The sequence below is a fragment of the Scophthalmus maximus genome, chromosome 1, assembly GCF_022379125.1.
Source record: "Scophthalmus maximus strain ysfricsl-2021 chromosome 1, ASM2237912v1, whole genome shotgun sequence".
Classification (NCBI taxonomy): Eukaryota; Metazoa; Chordata; class Actinopteri; order Pleuronectiformes; family Scophthalmidae; genus Scophthalmus; species Scophthalmus maximus.
The window spans coordinates 8,356,814-8,378,476 of NC_061515.1; the positions used below are offsets into that span (position 1 = coordinate 8,356,814).

General features: G+C 41.0%; 1 protein-coding gene across 9 annotated transcripts in view; it reads right to left on the minus strand.

Moving 5' to 3' along the window:
- Positions 1 to 21,663, minus strand: part of LOC118306358 (protein MTSS 1-like) — a 50,511-nt gene that overhangs the window by 22,785 nt on the left and 6,063 nt on the right. For 8 of the 9 annotated variants that reach the window (XM_035629819.2, XM_035629812.2, XM_035629814.2 and 5 more), the window contains exon 3: positions 19,082 to 19,155. In XM_035629819.2, coding sequence (XP_035485712.2) covers positions 19,082 to 19,155 — 74 coding nt within the window. Of the gene's footprint in view, positions 1 to 19,081; positions 19,156 to 20,253; positions 20,291 to 21,663 lie in introns of those variants that run through there. The other variant, XM_035629817.2, reaches the window with a different exon arrangement.

Consider the following 21,663-nt stretch of genomic DNA (forward strand, 5'->3'; position numbering starts at 1 on the left):
TTGTATCAAGAAAAAGAGAGATGATGTCGGAGACGGTTTGGAGAAAAAGGGGGTGAAAGTAAATAGGGAAAGAGAGAGAGAGAGAGTGATTTGGCTTGGGTAGTTCTGACAAGAAACCAACTCTGTGTATGGGCTCCAGATGGTTGCCGTTAACTTTGGGCCAGTGGTTACACTGATAAGAGACTATAGACCCTACAGCTGGATACACACACACATGCACATACACTAACCCAGCTGGACAGAAGTAAAGTGATCTGTTCAATAGCTAATTAGAGACCTGGAGAAAACACTACGGCTACATCCACTCTAGGTTTAAAAATACATCTCTTACTCTTCACATTGGCCAGATCTAAACAGTGTATTGTTATTCACACTGAAAAGGAGAAATTACATATTTCTAAGTGATTACCTCTGTCTGCAGGCCTGCCTGCTATGTAGCAGTATGAAGACAATCGTCTGTTGCCTCTGGTAATCCAGCTGATGACACAATGAAGTTGTCAGCAACCGGCCTTTATGTTTAGTATTTCAGGCGAACTTCGAAGTAGTAACTAGATATCAGTCTCAGAACAGTCTTCGTGTAAAGTTACAGCTGGAACAGATACTCAGTCATATAACTATTTTAAAAACAGGCATAGAAAAATCTGAACAACAACATGTAGTGTTTATAGCCAAAACACTGAAATGTTAAGTGAATATTCATAATGTAATTTTTTTAATAATAGTAGCTACTGCTAGAACTTGTAATTGTGTAAGAAAGATCAGAATCCTTAATCATTTGACAGACTAGTTCCGATCATATCTTTGAAAACGTTTCACAGACACTCACAGGCGACACACACACGCACGCACACACTTCTCGCTGAGCAGTTGGCATGTCCAGATGGAGCCACCCACATAGCTCAGATACAGGCTTGCATTTCATTCATTGATTTATTTGTCTGCTCTGTCAGTCTGGTAGCCTACTGTAAGTATACAATTACATTATTTTCAATAAAAGATAAACTAAGTGGCTGATTTACACTAGCTTCAGGGTTAAGTAAGATGAGTAAGTGAATTAATCTCTTAGGTCACGGACTTATAATTATCTGCTCTATAAGTTGGCCTGACCACCTCACCTCTTCATTCATCGATAGCTGCTGACAGAAACTCAGCTACACACACACACACACACACACACACACACACACACACACACACACACACACACACACACACACACACACACACACACACACACACACACACACACACACACACACACACACACACACACACACACACACACACACACACACACACACACACACACACACACACACACACAAAAAGGGGATGGGTGGGAGTGGGGTTACCATGTCAATGGGCGCCATCTATGTCGTTTGACCGAGCTAAAAAAAAAAGGAATATTCACAGTGGGTTTGAATATCTAACAAACATCCATTCCAAAAGTATAAGTCCCTGCCAAAGTCAAGTAATTTGAGTTTTGAGTTTTAAAAAAACAAACTATTAGGATTGTAGAGCTTTTCAAAAATTCAAAGGTAAATATGTTTATTTCATCATGCCTTGTTACCTATATCAGCAACTCAGTTGTTGTACTTTGACCTAAGCACCATCCCAGTGCAACTCCAATAAAATGATGTGTATTTGAAACGTTATCTCAATATATGTCCCCATATTTTGATATTTTTGGGATCATGACGTGCTGGGACACACACACACACACACACACACACACACACACACACACACACACACACACACACACACACACACACACACACACACACACACACACACACACACACACACACACACACACACACACACACACACACACACACACACACACACACACACACACACACACACACACACACACACACACACACACACACACCTGCTGCAGTGTGACTCTGGACTGTCTGACAACAGCTCCCAGCAGCTGTCATTCAGAGACAGGAGAAGGGAAAAGGGGGGGCAGAGGGTGAGATGAGGAGAAGATGATGAAAGAGCGATGGGTCTAATTTCAAATATTGTTAAAGTCTGTGATTAATATTTACAGCCAAACTAAAGTTGAAAAAGGGTTATCATCAAGTGTTAACATGTATCTTAAGTAAGACTGGGTGTTGGCAAATCCAAACACTGACCTAATATCAATAACTGTATTGGTGATCCATTAATTGATTCAGAATATTAATGCACTGACATGAAGCAAAGAATAGAGTCAAAAGGGCCAGTTTTTAATTTTTCAAAATCAGCAGTGGTTCGTTTAAAACAAAACCCCCACACTCAGCACTGAACCTACAGTCATGAACACACAGTAAATAATAAAACAGCCTTGTAAAGGATAGTTGTAAGGACTGTAAATGACTAGTTAATATGAATTTTAACAACTTTTTTCTTACTACACAGCAACATATTCACTGAATACTGACAGGAGAGATGAGGGAAAGCCAGAGTGGATGGAATCCGTCACAGATCATTAGCCAGGTTTAAACCCCTAATGCTGTTAAGTCAGTGGTTTGCATCATAGTCAAACGAGGTACCAAAACATCTGCAAGCTAACACCTGAGTGTCTTTGGGCAGAATGGACGACAGCAGGAAGTGTCACTCTGTGACAATATTCATCACCGTAGGCAAAGTGCCAACCAGTGGAGTGGATCGTACCACTGGCAGCAATTCTACTGATATATTCACAACTTGTATTCTTTAAGAGAAACTAAAATAGACTCACTGTAAACTGCAGTTGTGAAAGTGTGTCAGTATGCCACTGCAATGCAGTGAAAGGCATCCTGAATAGTAATGCATGAAACTCCCATTACCCTTCTCCCCTTATCTCCTTTACCTCCTCTCTCCTTGTGTGCTTCTACTGGTCTCTCTCTTTCTGGCATGATTTAGTTTCTTCTTACTTTGCTATCCTATCATTGGGGAAAAGTACAAGAAACAGAAAGATTCACTGCAGGGACATGCGAGTGATGAATGGAGAGATTATTAAGGAGTGTGAAGCAAAAAAACCCTCAGTGATTTGGACTCATGTACACAAAACAAAGGCTGATGACAGTGAAGCTGGTTTCAAGCATGAACTACGGAAAACGTTGGGAAAATTGGGCCTGGATATTTTTCCTGAGTTTGCTGTTCACATAAGAAGAACGCAGCAGCAGATTGTCAGATTCCTTTCAAAACAGCAGGAGAATTTCCAGAACATGAAAGCGAAAGGTGGCACCCACTCACTCACAGCGAATCTTCCGAATATGTTCCAAATGTATTCATACATGGGTTCACTCAACAACACGATTATGAAGAGAGGTGAGAGGACCAATGACAAAATAAAGTTAATATGAGAATGACAGGATGCCACAGCTGTGCAGTGCTGCAGTGTGAATGCTAACAAGGTATTGAGGACGAAGATGAACAATAAAAGATGGCTGGCATACGCACCTCTTTTGGATGTGTACTGAGCTACAGTATCTGTACCTCCCTACTGTGTTATCCTTAACCTCTTTAACAATTTCTCTCTCAAGGCACTGCTGTTTGAAATGACACTAAAACGATGAATGGGAACCAATTAAGATAACAAGCCCGCATTGCTCTTGTCTGCAAAAATGCCACCATAATTTTCTTTGCCATACGGTGGTGTGCCATGAGAGTTATTCCTCATCTTGCAGACCCACTTATTTACATTGCCCAATCCATCATCATTAAAACTATCGCATCAGCAAATACATTTGTCTGTATTTGGTATCTGTCATTGGTGTAGTAATGTAGGCGTTTTTTTTTTAGTTTCTGAGGATGTTCACATCACATTCACAGTATAAGACTCACGGAGCCTTTGTATCCACATTTAATATACCCCAGGTTTAGGATAATGCAGCTCTATAATCATCCTAAACATAGAGATGAAGCAAACAAGTATTTTATGGCCAAACTGTGGAATCCAGTTACTTGACCTCCGTCCAACTGAGCAGGTGTTTTGTTTGCCGAGCACCACACCGATGGTAGAAGAGACCCCAAAACAAGAACTACTGTAAATGAGAATCATGGCTTCAGTGCAGACGTCACATAATCACAGAAGATACCAGATGATCAGCTGATGTCTAACAGTATGGTCACTCTAGTAAGTATTTTTGTCAGAGCAATGAAACGCTGGATATTGGTGCTTGGAGACATTAACTATTAAGAAGAGGAGTACAGTATACTGGTGCCACCTCTAGATCTCACATGGTGTACAAGAGGAGCACAAGACAAAAGTACAAGCTCAGTCTCTGAACAGAAGTCCTTGGCAAGCAAACAGGCTCCAGGCAGACTTCATATGCTAATTTATGCTAACTGACTTACTGTACTCATACAGTACTATGTCATGAGAGCATAAATTGACTTCGGCGGGAGATTACAATGCAATGCAAATGTAGGTCATGGAGGAATTTCACCCCTCCCCCGTTCCACCCCCCCTCTTTATTCTACTGTATCCCTTTGATTTCTTCCTTTGAGCTGTTCCCTCTCTGATCTGGTTCTCAAATCGCACACTCCAATCTTTCTGTACTTAGTTTGGTTTTCTCTATTTCTGGTTTCTCTCTGTACCAACTTAATCCTCTGCTCCCACCCCTCCTCTCTGGTGTCTGTGAATGTGGTACCATAACGTTAACATGGTGCCTGTGCTAATCTAGTCAGTAAGCAGTTGGCCAGTTCAGCTAGCGGTCAAAGTCAAGACAAAAATAAACGCTCAAAGAGAAGTAGACGTCCCATGGGAAAGTACATGATGGCAATACATCTTTTTGGTGAATTGCTACAAATGCAACATCCACTGATGTGAAGACTGAGAAACGTTTCATGGTGTTGTCTCAACAGATAATGCTTGCAACAATTATAAATATACACTAAATACAAAAACAAATACAAAGACAGGGATTTCACAAGGTGTCACTTCAGTGACAAACTGATGCCAAAAGTCTGACTATTTGTTTTCCTGCAGCACCATAGGTATCAAAGATGTCGTAGGCACTGGAGATGTGATTCTTCCGTGACTGATGAGGACCGCATAACAACGCTACAAGTGTTCTAGTCCGATTTCAAAGTCGAAGAGAAGAAGAAGAAGAAGATGGCAGGTACAATAAACAATAACAACAACTTGTGGAATGGAGGCCAAAAGCCTGGATCGTGGTTCTATTCCAAAAGATAGTCATATGATCTTTTGGCCAGATCCCCCACCCCTAAGTGTATATGTTTGGGCGAAATGCCCAGTCTCTGCTGTGTAACGGTGGCTGAGCACAAATACACAGGCTACAGTCAGTGGACAATATCAATCACCACAAGCACCATTACATTTCTGCATTGTCAGCATCCAACGCATCCAATGTGGTACGGATTACAGACCTGTTAAACCTTAGAGTACAAAAGAAGGCCAGTTGAGGTAATGGAGCTGACTATTTGGGGCTTCACTTACTGATAGCCAGTGCCTGCATGTTGTTCTACACAGCGTGTAGAAGCTCAGCAGCAACTATAAGTCTGCTGCCTTGAATCTGACCAATTTAAGCCACCAACACGGAGGTTTAAGTGTGTCATAAGATGACCAGACAGCGAGAAAGAGCAAGAGACAGAGAGATTGAATGAGAGCGAGAGAGAAAGAGAGAGGATAGATTACCCCAGAGCCCACTCTTGCTCTTTTCCAGGCTCTGGTGCCCCACTTTTCTCTAATCTCCCCTTCTGGTCTGACACACATTCCACAGACAGATAGAACGGATTTACTAGGACCTCTACCAATGAACTAAATTCATTGCTTTTTTTGGGGGGTGACAATTGCCATCCACACTTGTGTGCAGAATTGGGAAGCAGCAGCACTGATAATCGCAACTAAAAAACCATGAAAGCAAATCAACATAAAAGCAAATGTTAAAACAATATTTCTACACACACTAACACTTAGAGGACAAATGAGACACTGTTTGGCAAAAACACCAGACCAGTGTCACGTAACCATATGGTCACAATGTGCGAAAAGTCACAGTTAATCGTTGACAGAGAAGACAACAGAGGTCCATATTAAACTGCAATAACTGAAGGCAGAAACAACCGAGTAAACTCAAGTCTGAGTCACAGGGTTTGAGTCACGTTCGTCTTGTGTGCAAGACGTCACAGCAGCAGTTGCCTGCATTATACAGTTTAGATTACAATTCCCTAATTCTTTCAAGTGTGAACTGGCTAGCAGTAGTCAAGTCAATTTTTGGGTGCAAGTATTAACAACTTAGGTCTCAAACTCTCCAGCAGAAAAAGAAAAAGTAAAAATAAAATAAGTATAACTTTGTTAAAAGTTTATTACGACATATACATGTAGAGAAAACAGGTAAGGCAAGTAAGGTAGGTGGAGGAGTTGTTCTTAAAACAGACACAGACCTTGTGGAAAACCCTGAGAAGAGGTTTAGGGCTTGACCGTGGTAATGCCCCATTTAGGGGCAAGAGATTTACTTGGAGGCAACACTTTTGAAGCTATTTTAACAAAAGCCATAATGTGGTTTGGTATGGGTCTAAACAATGAATGGCACTGTATTAAGCAATGTGTGAAATGTATCTAATGTAAATTAAAATGTATGGTTTACTATTTAATAACTTTTCTACATCTAGGAAATATACAGTCAATAGAAGCAATACTTTAAAACCTGGTATAAACATTTGCAACTTTTCGGGGGTGTACATGCACATGTATAGACAATGTACTGCATATGAAGTGTTTACTAAATATAAACTCCATTCAAGTTCCCCTATAATATTGCAAAAAATACAACCTGAATCAATAATAAATCACTATCTATCTAGGCAGAATCAAATCGAGTCATGACACCTTCTACAGTCATTAATGAGATTTTGGACACATTTGCAATTTTATCTGTTGTTTTCAAGAGTGTGAACTATTAGTGTCTGAGGGGGAACCCGGGGTGGCAGTCATACCTTGTTATTCATTAAGAGTAACAAGTTTTTCCTTAACAAAGTTAGAAACAAGATGCATTCTGTGGTATAATGAACAGTCACATGAAAGCAATGAAGACCAGGGCATCGCAAACATCTGTTTTCTCCAATTATTGACTTTTCCCTGTCTGCACTTAAGTCTCCAAGGCTACGTCCCCACCGATAGGGTTTCATTTAAACACGGGAACAATCTCCATCCAGGCATATTACAAATATTCTCTGTCCATATAATACATCCACAGCACATCACTTGACCATTGACAAACTCTGGTCATGCCAGTTGTCGGTCTACTCTGCAGTTGGTTGCTTAGTTGCAGAAAATAATACGAAGGTTTGATAGCGAACAGTAGGAACAGGGAAGATTATGAAGCAAACATTGCAGTCTGTGTTATCGTTTTTCCAAAAGTTTCTGTTGCTGCCAGTCCAGACTAAAATGCAACATAGAGTCCAGATTGTTTCCAAAAGTCTCAGTTTTAGGGACGTGAAAACTCTACCGTAGTCTGGACTCCAAGTGTAAACATGGCAAAAGGGATGTTTTGTAAAAACTAAAGCGTAAGAGTGTGAATCTCCCTGTGACCTTTCCGTCCCTGTAGGGAGAGAGGCAGAGGCCTCTAGTCTGGTCGATAATGCTGATAATTTAAACCAGAGACACACTACTAGCAAGGCTCAACTGTTTTTCTGTACAACACAACACTACCTTGTTTGCAATAATGACCACCAGATTACATCTGCCATACGTGTGTCTGAACCTTTGCATGCATATACGTGTGCACATGTGTGCTTGTGTAAGAGCCCCATTACTGTCAAAGAGAAGGAAAGGGGACACCACCCCTATCCACATCCATCCAACCGCCCACACACACTCACACACATGCGCTCACACAAACACAAACACATCATTCATTCAGAGTGTTTTATGAAGTGTCTATGGGATGATGGGGAACAATCCAGTCCCCAAGTGCTCACAGAGTCGACCCCACTGACTGAGTAACTTGAATAGGGGTGAACACAACCATTATTTATCATCTATCAACCAATACAATGGCTGTATTATCTCTCACACTCAATGATAAACTCAAATCTACTGAATCTATTTTAAGCACACCGTTTTACACGCATGTTCAGCAGAGTTTACTGATCACACTATTAAACTTAAGATGATAACACAGGAATATTAGACATGGGCTCGCACTAAAAGCATTTTTTTCCTTTCGATTTAATGTAGGGATATTCCCCCGATTAGACTATAATCTAAAGGATTAATTGTTGAAGCCCCATAGCAGACATATTTAATACACAGGGCAATGCCACTTTTAATATTTACATGTACACATAATTCTAAAAGAATGACAATTTCCTGGTGACAGGGAAGGACTGAATGGGCGGACAATTCGTCCAAGTTCACCTTTAAAGTTCATGCAGGAGCAGATGGCTCACGAGCCCAGTCACACAGCAACAAGCGGATGACCGTATCCCGCTGTGCATGTGTGTCACCATCTTTGTGAATTTATGCAAATGTCTAGCTGTTGCACGCGATTCTTGGGTATGAATCATAAGGAAGAGCTGACCACGGAAACACACCTTTTATTTCTGTTATTTCCCCATCACAACCTAAAGCTTTTATTCCCGTTTCTCTGTCTATGGTGTTTTGGTGTTGCTGACGGAGACCGGCTGTGTGTGCACCTGGCCTCAACAGCCTGGACACAGACGGGAGGTGAGGGTGTAGGTGGAGAGGAGAGGAGAGGACTTTGGAGAAAGAGAGGAAATGAAAGGGACAATAAGGAGAGAGAATGAATATGCAGAAAGAAGGAACAGGCAACCTTAAATGACTGGACCGTAATTAAATACTTATGGACGGGAAACAGAGAACAAGTCAATAAACACACTTACTTGTTTCCTTGGTATGTGTTAGTTTATCTCTGGAGAACCACTTTGCTCAATTTATGTTTTCTGGCTGCAACATGCCTATTAGTTCACCCTGTAAGGACTGCCAAAGTTCTGGTCAAAATTAAAATCAGTGCATTTTGACAGACCTCTTCAGTGTGTGCATGACAGTGTAGGAAAATGCTAATGTGTTGCGGCACAACATCGCTGCTGTGACAATGAAAGAGATGTATATCAGTTCAGCAACCGGTGTAATAAATGCTCATCGAACCACGTCAGAAGCAGACAAGTGAGAAGTCAATGTGCCAGAGAAGTGTGTATTTTGAGTTTGGGTTTGCATGCATGTCAGATGTTTCAAATCCAAAGCTCACTGGTTTAACCGGGCTTCTGTTTAAACAAAAAACAGAGAGCAAACAGCGCTGACATGCACAAACACACTGGATGCACGCATAGTCAAGCGCACAGAGGATTGTCTGGTTCTGTGGCTCAAACACACTTAAAAGGTGTTTAGCCTACACTCCTGTATTACAACAACATACACACTCGCTCCCCCTCTCTCTCCTATGTGATCCACACATACACAAACCCATACACTGACACGTTTTTGTCTCTTGATCCCACGAGGACGTCATTTTGGAGCCATGTCGATGGGCAGATGTTCGCATTACAGCAGATGGTTGCAGATAAATCTTTCAAAGAAAGTTCCTTGTATTTTGTATGTTAATGCATTTTATAGTGCAAACTAAATGAGTCTACCATGAGAGGTGACAAAGGAGTTTGACCCATAAACTCCCAAACAGCAGAAAGAAAGACCAGCACTAAATCACCCAGAGGGATCTATTGTCTGCAAGATCATTTTGAGCTTTCTGGTCTACATGATTGAGTCTCTTCTTGTAATGTGCAGGCACAAGCCTGCACATTACAGGGTGTGCAAGCCTGAATTCATCAGTGAGTCTATATGCGTGAGTCTGTGTATTTGACCCTTTAACTGATTTAATTGCTGGTTCCAGTGATCTGTAAGATTCCCAGGATGGGGTCATGGTGAACACAAGAGAACAGAGGGTGGATTGAGAGGCACTGAGCTCGTCCAGGGGACGGTATGTGGGTCCGGGCAGGACAGAGGGCAGGAAATGTTCACGGCCACGCTGGTCTTGGATCGAAACTGGGGTAAAGGGGACAGAGCCCTTTCAGAGAGGGCACTGAGACAGTGGGTTGGTTCAGAATCTGAGGCTGCTCTGTAACAGAGGCCAAGGGATAAACTGAGAAGGGCAAAGAGGAAAGGGCCTGATTTTTTTTTCCTTTACGTGGAGCTGTATCAATGGAACCACACACACAGCGTGCTTAGAGAAATGAGCTCAAAAAAAAGACAGAACTAGACTCGAGTCAGATACACTCGTTTGAGTTCAGTGCTTTCCAAGTTGGGCTTAAGATGCCAGTGTGTGCATGATCACAAAACGGAAGGTCTGTCAAGTGAAAGTGCATCTGCATTCAGGTGAAGCTCACCGGATTATTCGGCTCAGAAAGAAAATGGCACAATGATGACAATGAGTGTCTGCTTAGTTCAAACGCCGTCACTGGTTCACTTATTTACTTAAATGTAAAAACCTAGATGTGTGCTAGTTCACAGAAATGATATGGCATAGAGTCAATATGTGAAAAGGAGGATGAGCAAGGGAACAGTTGCCTTATTGAAAAAAAGGGGTGTATAGTTACGCTCTCTCTCTCACACACACACACACACACACACACACACACAGACACACTCACTCTGGGTGACATACGTCCTTATTTATGTGCAGTGTTTGTCCTCTGGGGATGCTTTCAGCTGCAAAGATCTACAGTACCTAGTTAATTTATACACTTTAAATCCCTCCGACTCTCATTTGGACTTTGTGGACCATACAGTTTCCAACTTATTACTGAACTGTCAGCATATTACTTAACCTCAATTTCTACCTTGCATTTTGTAGCTGTCATCTTTAAACTTATCTCTCAAAGCCTCAACTACCAAGTCTGAAAAGAGCAATACTATGTGACTATGTGTGTAACAGAGACAGGCATGGATAATAGATAACAGTTGTGACAGATTCTGCCTAGCATTAGTAGAGGCACAAAGTGCATTACCAGATGACTGGGAAGAGCAGAATGTAAATCTTTAGAGACATCTGGGCTTTACAGCTCCACTTACTCTTGACTATCTGCTAAACACTGCAACATGAACTTGATAACCAGCCCGTATAACTAAATATGCCATATGCATGTAATGTGCTGTTTTGGAATTTCTGTCATTTTATTTTGACGTGTATAAGAAATACACCGTAGATAGTTCCAATGGAAGAACACGCACACCTTGACATTGGAAGTTATTTTCAGGTGCTGAACTCATTGTAGGCACACAAAGGCCTTGGTGGAACTAAGCTATTCCATAAGGAGGGTCGGCACTGATATTAATGGGAGAGGTTACACAATGAGCTGAGGCTCTGCAACATATGGAGGTCAGAAAGATGTAGAGCGGCCACTTTGTCAAAAGTAGAAGAGCTAGCAAATCTGCAGTTTTACCAGTATACTAATATGGTATAATCAGGACTGGAAATGTTTCCATAAAAAAACAAACACCTAACTTTAGTGTTGACTACAATATTCCCAATATACACTATTACATTTTATCATGAGAAGGAAAGAAATGCAAAGATTTATGGCTTTCTTCATGTGGCATATAGGATTTAGCATTCGTGGCAAAACTTCAACGCAAATAAGCAACTCAGTAACATAAACCACATCCTCTGTCTCTCCATGTTTACTGTGAGACCGAAAAAACACATTAAAGTTTTAAAGGCTGCAGCTTCTACAAGACCTTATTGGCTGCTTCAAGTAAACATACAAATGTTTACGTTTGAATGTTGCTTTGTTTGTCTAATTTTTTTTCAGCTGAACAATAATTGTAAAAATGTAACCGGAGCTGCAATTAAGACAATAATAGCTGGCCTTCTTAAAAAAAATAAAATAAACAGGATGTGTGTAAGATATTCTTATTTCTTACTCAATGGCTCAGAAATATTCGATCTACATCAGGATCATAAAACCACTGGCTTGTAAATTTGGGAAACGGTTAAATATATATATATATAAATATATATAAATATATTTCCAAGGAATAATTACTGTGATCATACTGCAGGTATAGCTGTACATTGTCTTTTAGCCTTCATCTTCTCTGTCTCTGAATGTGCTAATGTAGCTAGTTTTGCAAAAATTACCACTGCATATACAATGGCAACATCATATCACACCGTATACACAACTATAGTGATTTGAGTGGCTGATTGTGACGTAATGTTCACTTAATGAGTTCTTATGCTTCCTTAAAACATGAATAACTGGATATGTGACTGTAGGAGTCAAGTAATTACCAGCTCGTAAAACACTTTTATTACAACAATATGATCTTTTTCAGTTCAGATCAAACAGGCTTCTACACGCTCGCGTTGTCGAAGGTGTTCATTTCATCTCTGCCGATCCAGACGTGTCCTTGTTGTTTGTTCCAAGGTGGCTTTCAACATCAGACACTAGGATTTAAAGATGGGTCAATGCACGACTCAAACAAGCCTCCAATTATGTCTCAAACTGGTTCAACTTGCTCTCTATGAACCTCATGAGACGTTAAGGTGGTAGGAACATACAGTACATCCCTGTCTGCAGACCGTTAACATACTATGGTCGGAGTAGTACTATGTTTCATAAGCCTTTGATGTGAGAAAATAATTTGATATGATCGCCTAATGTCCGGAAAGGGTCATAATAGCCTAATTCATTCATTCATCGTCTACCACTTTATCCATTTAAGGGTCGCGGGGGGCGCTGGAGCCAATCCCAGCTAACATTGGGCGAGAGGCGGGGTACACCCTGGACAGGTCGCCAGCCTATCACAGGGCCACAGACAGAGACGGACAACCATTCACTCTCACATCCACACCTACGGTCAATTTAGAGTCTTCAATGAACCTAACCCCATTGTGCATGTCTTTGGACGGTGGGAGTTAGCCGGAGAACCCGGAGAAAACCCACGCATACACGGAAAGAACATGCAAACTCCACACAGAAAGGCCCTGGTTGAACCGGGATTCAAACCCAGAACCTTCTTGCTGTGAGGCGAAAGTGCTAACCACTACACCACCATGCAGCCCTAGCCTAATTGTATTTTTCAATTTTTAATTTTATATCTCCCTCTGTACAGTCTGGTGCTGTCAGCTGTTTCTCCAAGGCTGATCTGGAAGAAATCTCACAACTCTCCCACACACTAAGCAAATTTTCCCATCACGTTACTCACGAAAGTTTGGCCGCATGATCATTAACTTGCATGTTGGGGGATGCTCAAACATTAATATTCTGCTTGGGTTTAAATATTTAAACTTGAGCAGATAAAGAAATTAATTTCACATCTTAGTGTTATTCAAATTACGTCATTCACATCGCCCAGCACAAGTGAAACCCATTATACAAAGAGGGGAACTATGACAAAACTAAGATTTGATAAAAATAAAAAAAAAGATGTGAGGGAATGCAGGCGGTTACATGGAAAATGAACTGACGCTTGATGAAACAAGAGAGGATTATTCTCCACAGTAGCTTTTCTTTTGCTTTCTCTGTTCTCTCTTTATCTCGCTCTCTTCATGGATTCAATAGGGCTTTGTTTCATTATTCACCAATGACCAGTTCAGTTTTTAGTTTTGAGGGGTTTGTCTCAGCCAACGGCTGAAATTGAGCAAAAATGAAGATCACGAAATGCCATGTGTTTTGTGTTTTTGTCGGGCTCATGTAATCATTGTACAAAATATAGTGGTTGTTTGTTTTGCCTTGTATGTCCTTTTGATAAAAACAATCGAGAACAACAAAATTAAAAAATTAAAAAATCCGGTTGTACAGGTTATCGCCTGTACTTCTTTTTCAGCTTATGTGCTCTCCTTCTCTGATAAACTTTAGAATAATGGTCGATGCAGCACATACTTGTCTTCCAAACTTGTGTGACCTGTACTTCGATTCACTGGGTCCGACTTCAGTGTTTTTTAAAACTGCTTAGTTACCTAGTGGGGGTTGCAAAAATTAATTGGATCGTAGCTGCATCATGACAACTGAGCACTGATGCGATGTTTTTCAGTAGGGCTCTCCACAGCTCGCTACATTCATATACTACAGTGAAATCACAACCTTGAGGAGGTGGGAATTAGTTAGGGAGATTATTGATAGAATGTGATGTGAATCAATGTTCCCCATTCTGCTCATTTAACACGTTTAGTTTAACCAAGATTAATTAACTGATTCCAATGAGTGCAACCTGCTAAAACATGTCTCTACGTAAGCTTTACTCTGTGCATCATTGAAGCCTATCAAGGTTGGTTGGTCATGTGCATCTGGAACAACCTTCAGTTGGGCTCCAATTTAGTTGTGAAATAACTTAGGTTAAAGCAGCTAAAGAGTATCACATTTTTCCTATCAACAATAGCACAAACACCAATTGGTATCATCTTGTTTTTCAGTCTGTAGGACATTGTTCCATGTGGGCTTATGTCTGAGTACTTCTATCAAGTCAGACCCAAAAGCATCCAATCATTAACTCTTAATCCCAGTATAAACCAAATAGAACCATTAGACCTATTGGAGCAAACCCTGTCGTGATGCTTCGAGGCAGAGTCGATTCTGTACGTGCGTTTGAGCCGACAGTTCATGGATACAAGCACGACAGCATATGACAGAATGTAAGATTTTCCCCTTTGTGTTCAAGGTTCATGAAGAAAAAAGACATACAGGAGAAAGATACAGGGACATACAGACGGTCAAAGAAATGGTTGTACGTAGATCGAGAGGGAAGCAAGGAAAAAGTGGCAAAGGGGAAAGAATATGAGAAAAGGAGCATGAAATGGTAAAACACTTGTCAGACTTAAGACGGACAAAAAATATGTTTTTGAATTCAATTCCCCAGGTAATAGGTCATACACTAATCTGTGTGAAGACAGTAAACAAACATAATTTAAACACACCTGAGGATGTGACCTTTTCTTGTGTTACCAGAATTGCTGCAGGTATGACACTGAACATGTTATAAATTCTAAACATTTTACAAGCTCCCATCATGGAATAACAAAATAGAGTTGTAGAAATCTCAGTGACATGCAACACGACACATAACAAATGAAAAGTCTCACTTTTTAACACTTTCTCTTCCTTTTTGATTTCATAAGAATGTTTTTGAAGGTGATAGTTTGACTCATGTGACTGCTAATGCTGGTTTCCAACATGACAGAACGAACATTTTCAGTATGTACATCGTGTATGTATGTGGTCACTTCTGCTGAGCCTCACTATTGACAGAAAAAGCCAGCAAAACTGTGGTTTTTAGAAAATACTGAAAAAAAAAGTTTGATCTCTTTTGAAAACATGCCTGATAGCCAAAGCTAAGCTGTCCATGCTCAGCACCTACTGCTAAAATAAACACTGCTGCAAGGACAAACGCAGAAGACAAAAAGCAAACAGTGGGATGACCGAATGTACACAGGGATATGACTAAAAGGATCAGGAAAGGGAGAGTCTAAATTTGGATAAAACTGAATATATATGAAAATATAGAGTAAAACCTGATATTCTAAAAACGAACAGAGTCCCAGGTATTTAACCTCTGTGGGGTCGTTATCAAAGCCATAGATGTCAAGTGGTTTGTTATTTTATGAATTCATTATTAATAAACAAAGTGACACCACTGGCCTTGATGCGACCCCACAGAGGTTAAATACCAAACTGCCCTGCCCTCCAGTCAACTCTTGAATAAACATGACCTGGATGACTGACAAGTCTTCACAGACGTCATACGAGAAGGAAAAAAAAAAACTACACAGACATGTTGTGCAGCGGTGAAATTGCCAGCTGTAAAAAGAAAAGGTAGAAATGAGAAGCAATTGGAGATGCCAAGGCACACTCCAATGCACTTTATCAGACTGAGACAACAAAGCAAAGTGAATGTGCATGGAGAAAGTCCAAATCCAACAGCGAAACAGGTGGTTTCAGCTAATCCTCTGTGTGTGTGTGTGTGTGTGTGTGTGTGTGTGTGTGTGTGTGGCTGTGAATGTACATGTCTTTGAATCAACACATTTAGATGCATATGAGGTGTGTAACCCATCTATTTGGATGTAAGTGTGTACCTCTGTGTTTATATGCAGTCTTTTGTATATCAAACATGTTTTTTTTCTAGTAAAACCAGCAGATCCAGTCTCTGCTGAATATGTGTACACTGTCAGATTCAATAGAGCCAGAATAACTAAGCACAACAGAGGGAAAGAAAGGCTTTTATTTGGAAACTTAAGTCTGTCTTTCTTTCTTTTGTCCAACCTTTATCCACTCAGCATTCCAGTTCTCTTATTTCACTCAACTGTAAACTAATGAGCAGGAATTTAACACAAAAAGAAGGACATGTACATCTCTCATTGAGAGTTTATTCTGGTAATACAAACTAATAAATGCAGCTTAATCCTAATTTCTTCTCCAGCCTTAATGCTTGCAACCTAGTCAATGTGAAGAAAAAACTTTTCAGGGACTTTCCTTCTTTTTTGAAGCGATCTGGTTCTCATAAATCAGTTTAAATAAACTCCTTAGACAAAATGCACAAATACAAACAGCAACAACTTTAACAATGAGACAACTATAAGACAGCTCAGTCTTTGGTTTTTACTACACCAGTGATTAGCCCATGCAAAGAGCATTTACTGATGTTTACACTAAAGGTTCAGTCACAACCCCAGTGTGTTTGCATGAAAGAATTATTGCCATCTTTCACTGTGAAATCAACAAACACGTGGATCAAAATCAAAAACCATTTGTATAACAGTTACTGTACACGTATGACCAATATCAAGGATGTAACACGGGGACCTTTCAGATCACACAGCTTCACTGATAGCACTGATAAAAGAGCAACTTTCATCTAAAAACCTATGAACATAACTGTCGTCAGATATCAAAGCCTTCCGAATATATAGATAAAGCTTTGAATCTTTATGAGCTGCCAATATCTGCAAGGCTACAGCGGTACAACCGTTTACAAAGGCGGCTTAAAGTTTTATAGTCGTGATCAAGAGACTAAACAACCTTTAATACGTGCAAATCTCTGGTTATCTTTATGTATGTGCTTGTTTATTATGATTATTATTTTTTCAGAGCATGAACAATATCTATATAATGCAATGGTAGGGAAACCCTTCAACACACACACGCACAGATTTTTCTATGCCGTTACCATAGCGATGGCAGTAGGAAGCAGGTTACGACTCGGAGACAGAGGGGGGTAGAAAGTAGAGAAGTCACCATCAACTATGTGTATAATGTGGCCCCAGCCGCCCCTGGCTATTTCTGATGAGCAAAAAGAAAACGCCGTGTCTGTCAGTCTGTTCTCTTAATCTACACACAAAACCATTCAGAGTCTCTACAACATCAAAGCTGCTGTAGCGAGCACACGGCTGTGATGTCTTTGGAGAATACACTTTGCTCGTCTGCTTTGTAAGTGAACAATAGAGTAAGGTGATATCTTCAGAGAGACGACTACCCCGGGCGCAACTAGAGGTCCATTACACGCGCAAACCAACTGTTTTGTAGATACAGTAGATTCCAGCATGAGCAGTTTGGTTCTGTGACAAATGTCCCATCAGTAAATTATACTCAACAGATTTTATGGGCTGCTGTGAGGAATGATCTTAAAATCTATCCAACTCTTCATGCCTCTGATCTACTACAAACATGGCCTCCACAAAATCTATACTGCCAATGTATTTAAAACAAGATCACTTAAGGGGTAATGAGAAAAACAGTTTCAGACATTTTCTCCTGCCTTGTAGTTAGAGTTCCGTGTGTTATAAAAGGAATTCATAGGCCTGTGAATGACCCGAATACATACAAAACAAATCAAAACAAGCAGGCAAAACAAAATACAAAGAAGAGTATATCTTTACTTCAATAGCAATGCCATTTTGACCAACAAATGGTTGGCCATCACTGTAGCTGTTAGACTCAAAAACATTCTAATCACTATGGAAGAATCAAATAAGCCTACATGCAGGAAGATAGTTATTAGGCAGAGAGTGTGTGTGACGGGACTCCAGTTAAAACCAGTTTCAATTCAAACAGTAGCCCAAATTAGCCCAGAATAAAAGGCTTACAGGCATAATTGTTATTAAAAAAGCTATAGTACCCTACAGTCTGCCTCACCAACCAACTGGTCCATTAATGGAAAATATGGTCTGTGACTGGAGGTAACCAAGGCTCATTAGAATACCCTGGTACAAATGTCAGATGGACAGGTGGTCCACCTGCACTATAACTCATTATCCATGCTCGGCCTCTCTCTGCTGGAGAGCTCAGCTCTGCGAAGTGAAACACGAGCAGCAGAGCACAAAAATGATAAGGGTGTTATGTGACAGTGTTTACCTAAGACACAGTATGTAGAAAGGATGGGGAGGGAAAGTGACGCGCGGTGACGCAATGCTTTTCAGCATACTGAATCTGACTCCTTTACAGCAAACATTTGTAATGTGTGTGTGTGTGTGTGTGTGTAAGAAAGAGACAGAGGGGGGAGAGAATGATGACTCTCTGTACTCCCCCAATTCTCTCTAGCTTTACCCCCCCGCCCCTTTCTCTCTCTTTGTCTCTGCGGTGAGTGAGGTGATGGATGAGTGTGTCTGCCTCAGTTCCTATTAATAGTATGGCGCAAGGCTGGAGGTGTCAATGCTGGGGAGCGATGAAATCTCTCACTCTCTCTCTCTTTCCCTCTTACACACACTCACAGTTGAAGCAGACTCTACCAGACTGTCCAGATGTAGCAGAGGTAGGGTATAGGTGGGGGTGGGGGCGCGGAAAGCAGAGGAAAAAAGGGGTAGAGGTCGAATACAAAGCCAGCAGCAGAGCTTCAAACAGCACACTGACGGATTTACTACCCATACGATAAAGCAAACAGAACCTCTCAGCACGGTGAGGTGAAAGACTGGACTTGTACAGTGGAGCTACACAGACAAATACACTGACACATATGTGCCCTGACTCACACACTGTTAAACACTGAGTTATCTGATTTAACCCTGTCGGCACAGTGCGACAACGGGGGGTCCGTCAAGACTAAATCCTGATTCTTTTAAGAGATGAAGAACAGCCAGAGAAGACCATTCATTACTCTCTCAGTCCGCTGCATCTGGTCGCATGTTCCTACCTCGAGAGTTGGTGGCGAGGTCGGCCACTTTCTGGAAGGCATCCAGGAAGGAAGCCACGGCAACCGCTGTCACTCTAGGAGAACAAACGAAGAGAGATTTAGTTAGTTTTTTTTCAAGAAAGAAATACATAAAATGATCAAACTTCACTTATAAGAAACATATGCAATATCACATTAAACAACAATAAACAATGAAGCAGGACTTATTACACATCGACATGTTGTAATGGGTCACCTTTGGGAACTTTACATAGACTTGCATTTATTTCCTAGAGACTTCAATAACCTAATATAATAACCATAATTTGCAGACCCCGACCCTTAGTCTAACTTTGCCCTTGAATTAACCACTATTTGTTCACAAAGGTAGCATATGACAGGAATACACAGAAACCCAGAGGAAGAATATGCATTGCTTATTAGTTACTGTTGTTGCATACAGGTGTATAGAGGCAAAAACATAAATGGATGAGATGGAGAAAATAACATATTAGGTCTTATTTCTCTCTGAAAGGGAATGAAACTATTTTGCACAGGTATGCACAAACAGTATGTGCATGCATGGGTACCACAGTTTTGATTATTAAACTAACACCAACCCTGGTTAGTTGAAAATGGAAGAACGTATGATTATGTGTCTAAGCATATACTCTTAAGTGTGTGTGTGTGTGTGTGTGTGTGTGTGTGTGTGTGTGTGTGTGTGTGTGTGTGTGTGTGTGTGTGTGTGTGTGTGTGGGGGGGTGTGTGTGTGGTGTGTGTAAGTTAAGACTTGAGTGTGCCCTGCTGTGTGAGGAATGTCTATGTGATTACTTAGAGACTGCTGGAATCTGTGCGGCTCAGCAGAGCAGCTCTTGAGCTGAGTTTGCCACACTCACACTTACAGGTCAATGAAAGGCTCAATGTGGGGAGCTTCCCCAGCTCAGCTCTAAAATGGAACAGGGGCCAGTGGCAAGTTTACAACTCACACCACCTTATCTGTCGTCTTGTATAGTTTGCCACGTATTAACAAACTGCAGCATAAATTACTGCGTGTACACAACAGTCTGAGAGGACAAAATCCAGTCCCCTCATAAAAAAGAAACGGAAGCTTGGTGTAAGATTATTTTCTGTTTTACTCATCACAGACACTGTGACACAGTAGTGGTGTACCAACCGATTGCCTCCTGACTCACCAGTTACCTCTCTAGCTGGCGACAGGCAGGCTACCCCAGTGGAGGGAAAGCTGCCAGGTTACCTGTCAAACACCGACTAGCCTACCTCAGACACAACACACCTCTTTAGATCACAGGTATAGAGATGAAAGGCTCTTGGTGTGTGTGTGTGTGTGTGTGTGTGTGCGTGCGTGCGTGCGTGCGTGCGCGTGTGTGCGCGTGTGCACACGTGCATTTATGTGGTATCTGATGTCTTCACTAGAGACAAGACTATCAGTCATGTATGATAGACAAAGGAACACAACTGTCTGCAAATTTTCCAAGGCACGTCGAGCCACAAACGCTTGTTTGTTCTAACTCCAAGTACCTTGATTTGAAAGCACCTATCTTATCTTGGGCCAAAAGAAAACCTTCAAAAGACAAGCTGGAAATTTCCATAAACACTCCAGACAGATACCCGTCAAAACTGGGCAAACCAAGAGCTGAATATTGGAAGGAGGTTGGCTCTGAAGTTTGACTTGCAGATGGAACCAAAGTGTTTTTTAAAGTAGTGATGTTCCGATTTCTATTTTTTCCCTCCCAACACCTGGAATTTTTCACATCGGCCGATACCGAGTAACGATGTGATACCAGTATTTTTTTAAAGAACAAACTATTTCATACAAATGCAAACATGACAGATAGAGTAGGCCTTTATGTTATTCTACATTAAAGCCTCAACTTTCAGCCAATGATGGAACAGTCCTTTCCATTATCCACTATCAAACTCAATGCAATATTGGCTAGTAAGTGCTGTGTTGTTGCAGAGCTGACCAGAGGATCCCAGGGTGTGTCCTGCGAATGGAAAAAGAAACATACGTGCAGGCACACACAGATTCCTTTCTATTTACAGCCCAGTGTGGGCACCAGAGGAACCTCCAGCTGATATCTGCCTCCACCAATTTATAACATGCGCACATTGGTCCGTGGAGGACCCTTAATATGCACTTGCAGCAAAGTCATGTTCAGTCGAGTTTGACTCATTAATTCAAAACAGGTTTGCGTGGAAGTGGTTTGAACAAGAGCCTGCTTTTAATATCAGAGGCACCGGCGCACTAACGTACAGTGTGCCGCAGCAGTTTACAACTACTAGTAATGAGTAGTAGTAATGTGTTCCATGCTTTTACAAGACAAATGCTAAAACGTTAAACTAGTTTGTCCATTCACTACAGTTTCAACTACTATCTGCATGCTAGAATCATAGCTTTACACTCTACAAAGAACTTTGACATGTTTTCTTGCTCAATCAACAGTAAAATCAGGTAACTTCTCAGAAGTCTCAGGATTTCTATAAAAAAAAAAGGGCATTGGGGCTAATAGTTGCTACAAGCTTTCAGTATTTAAACAATGACCCGACTTCTCGCATTGGCCTTAAAATCTGCAGAGTATTCT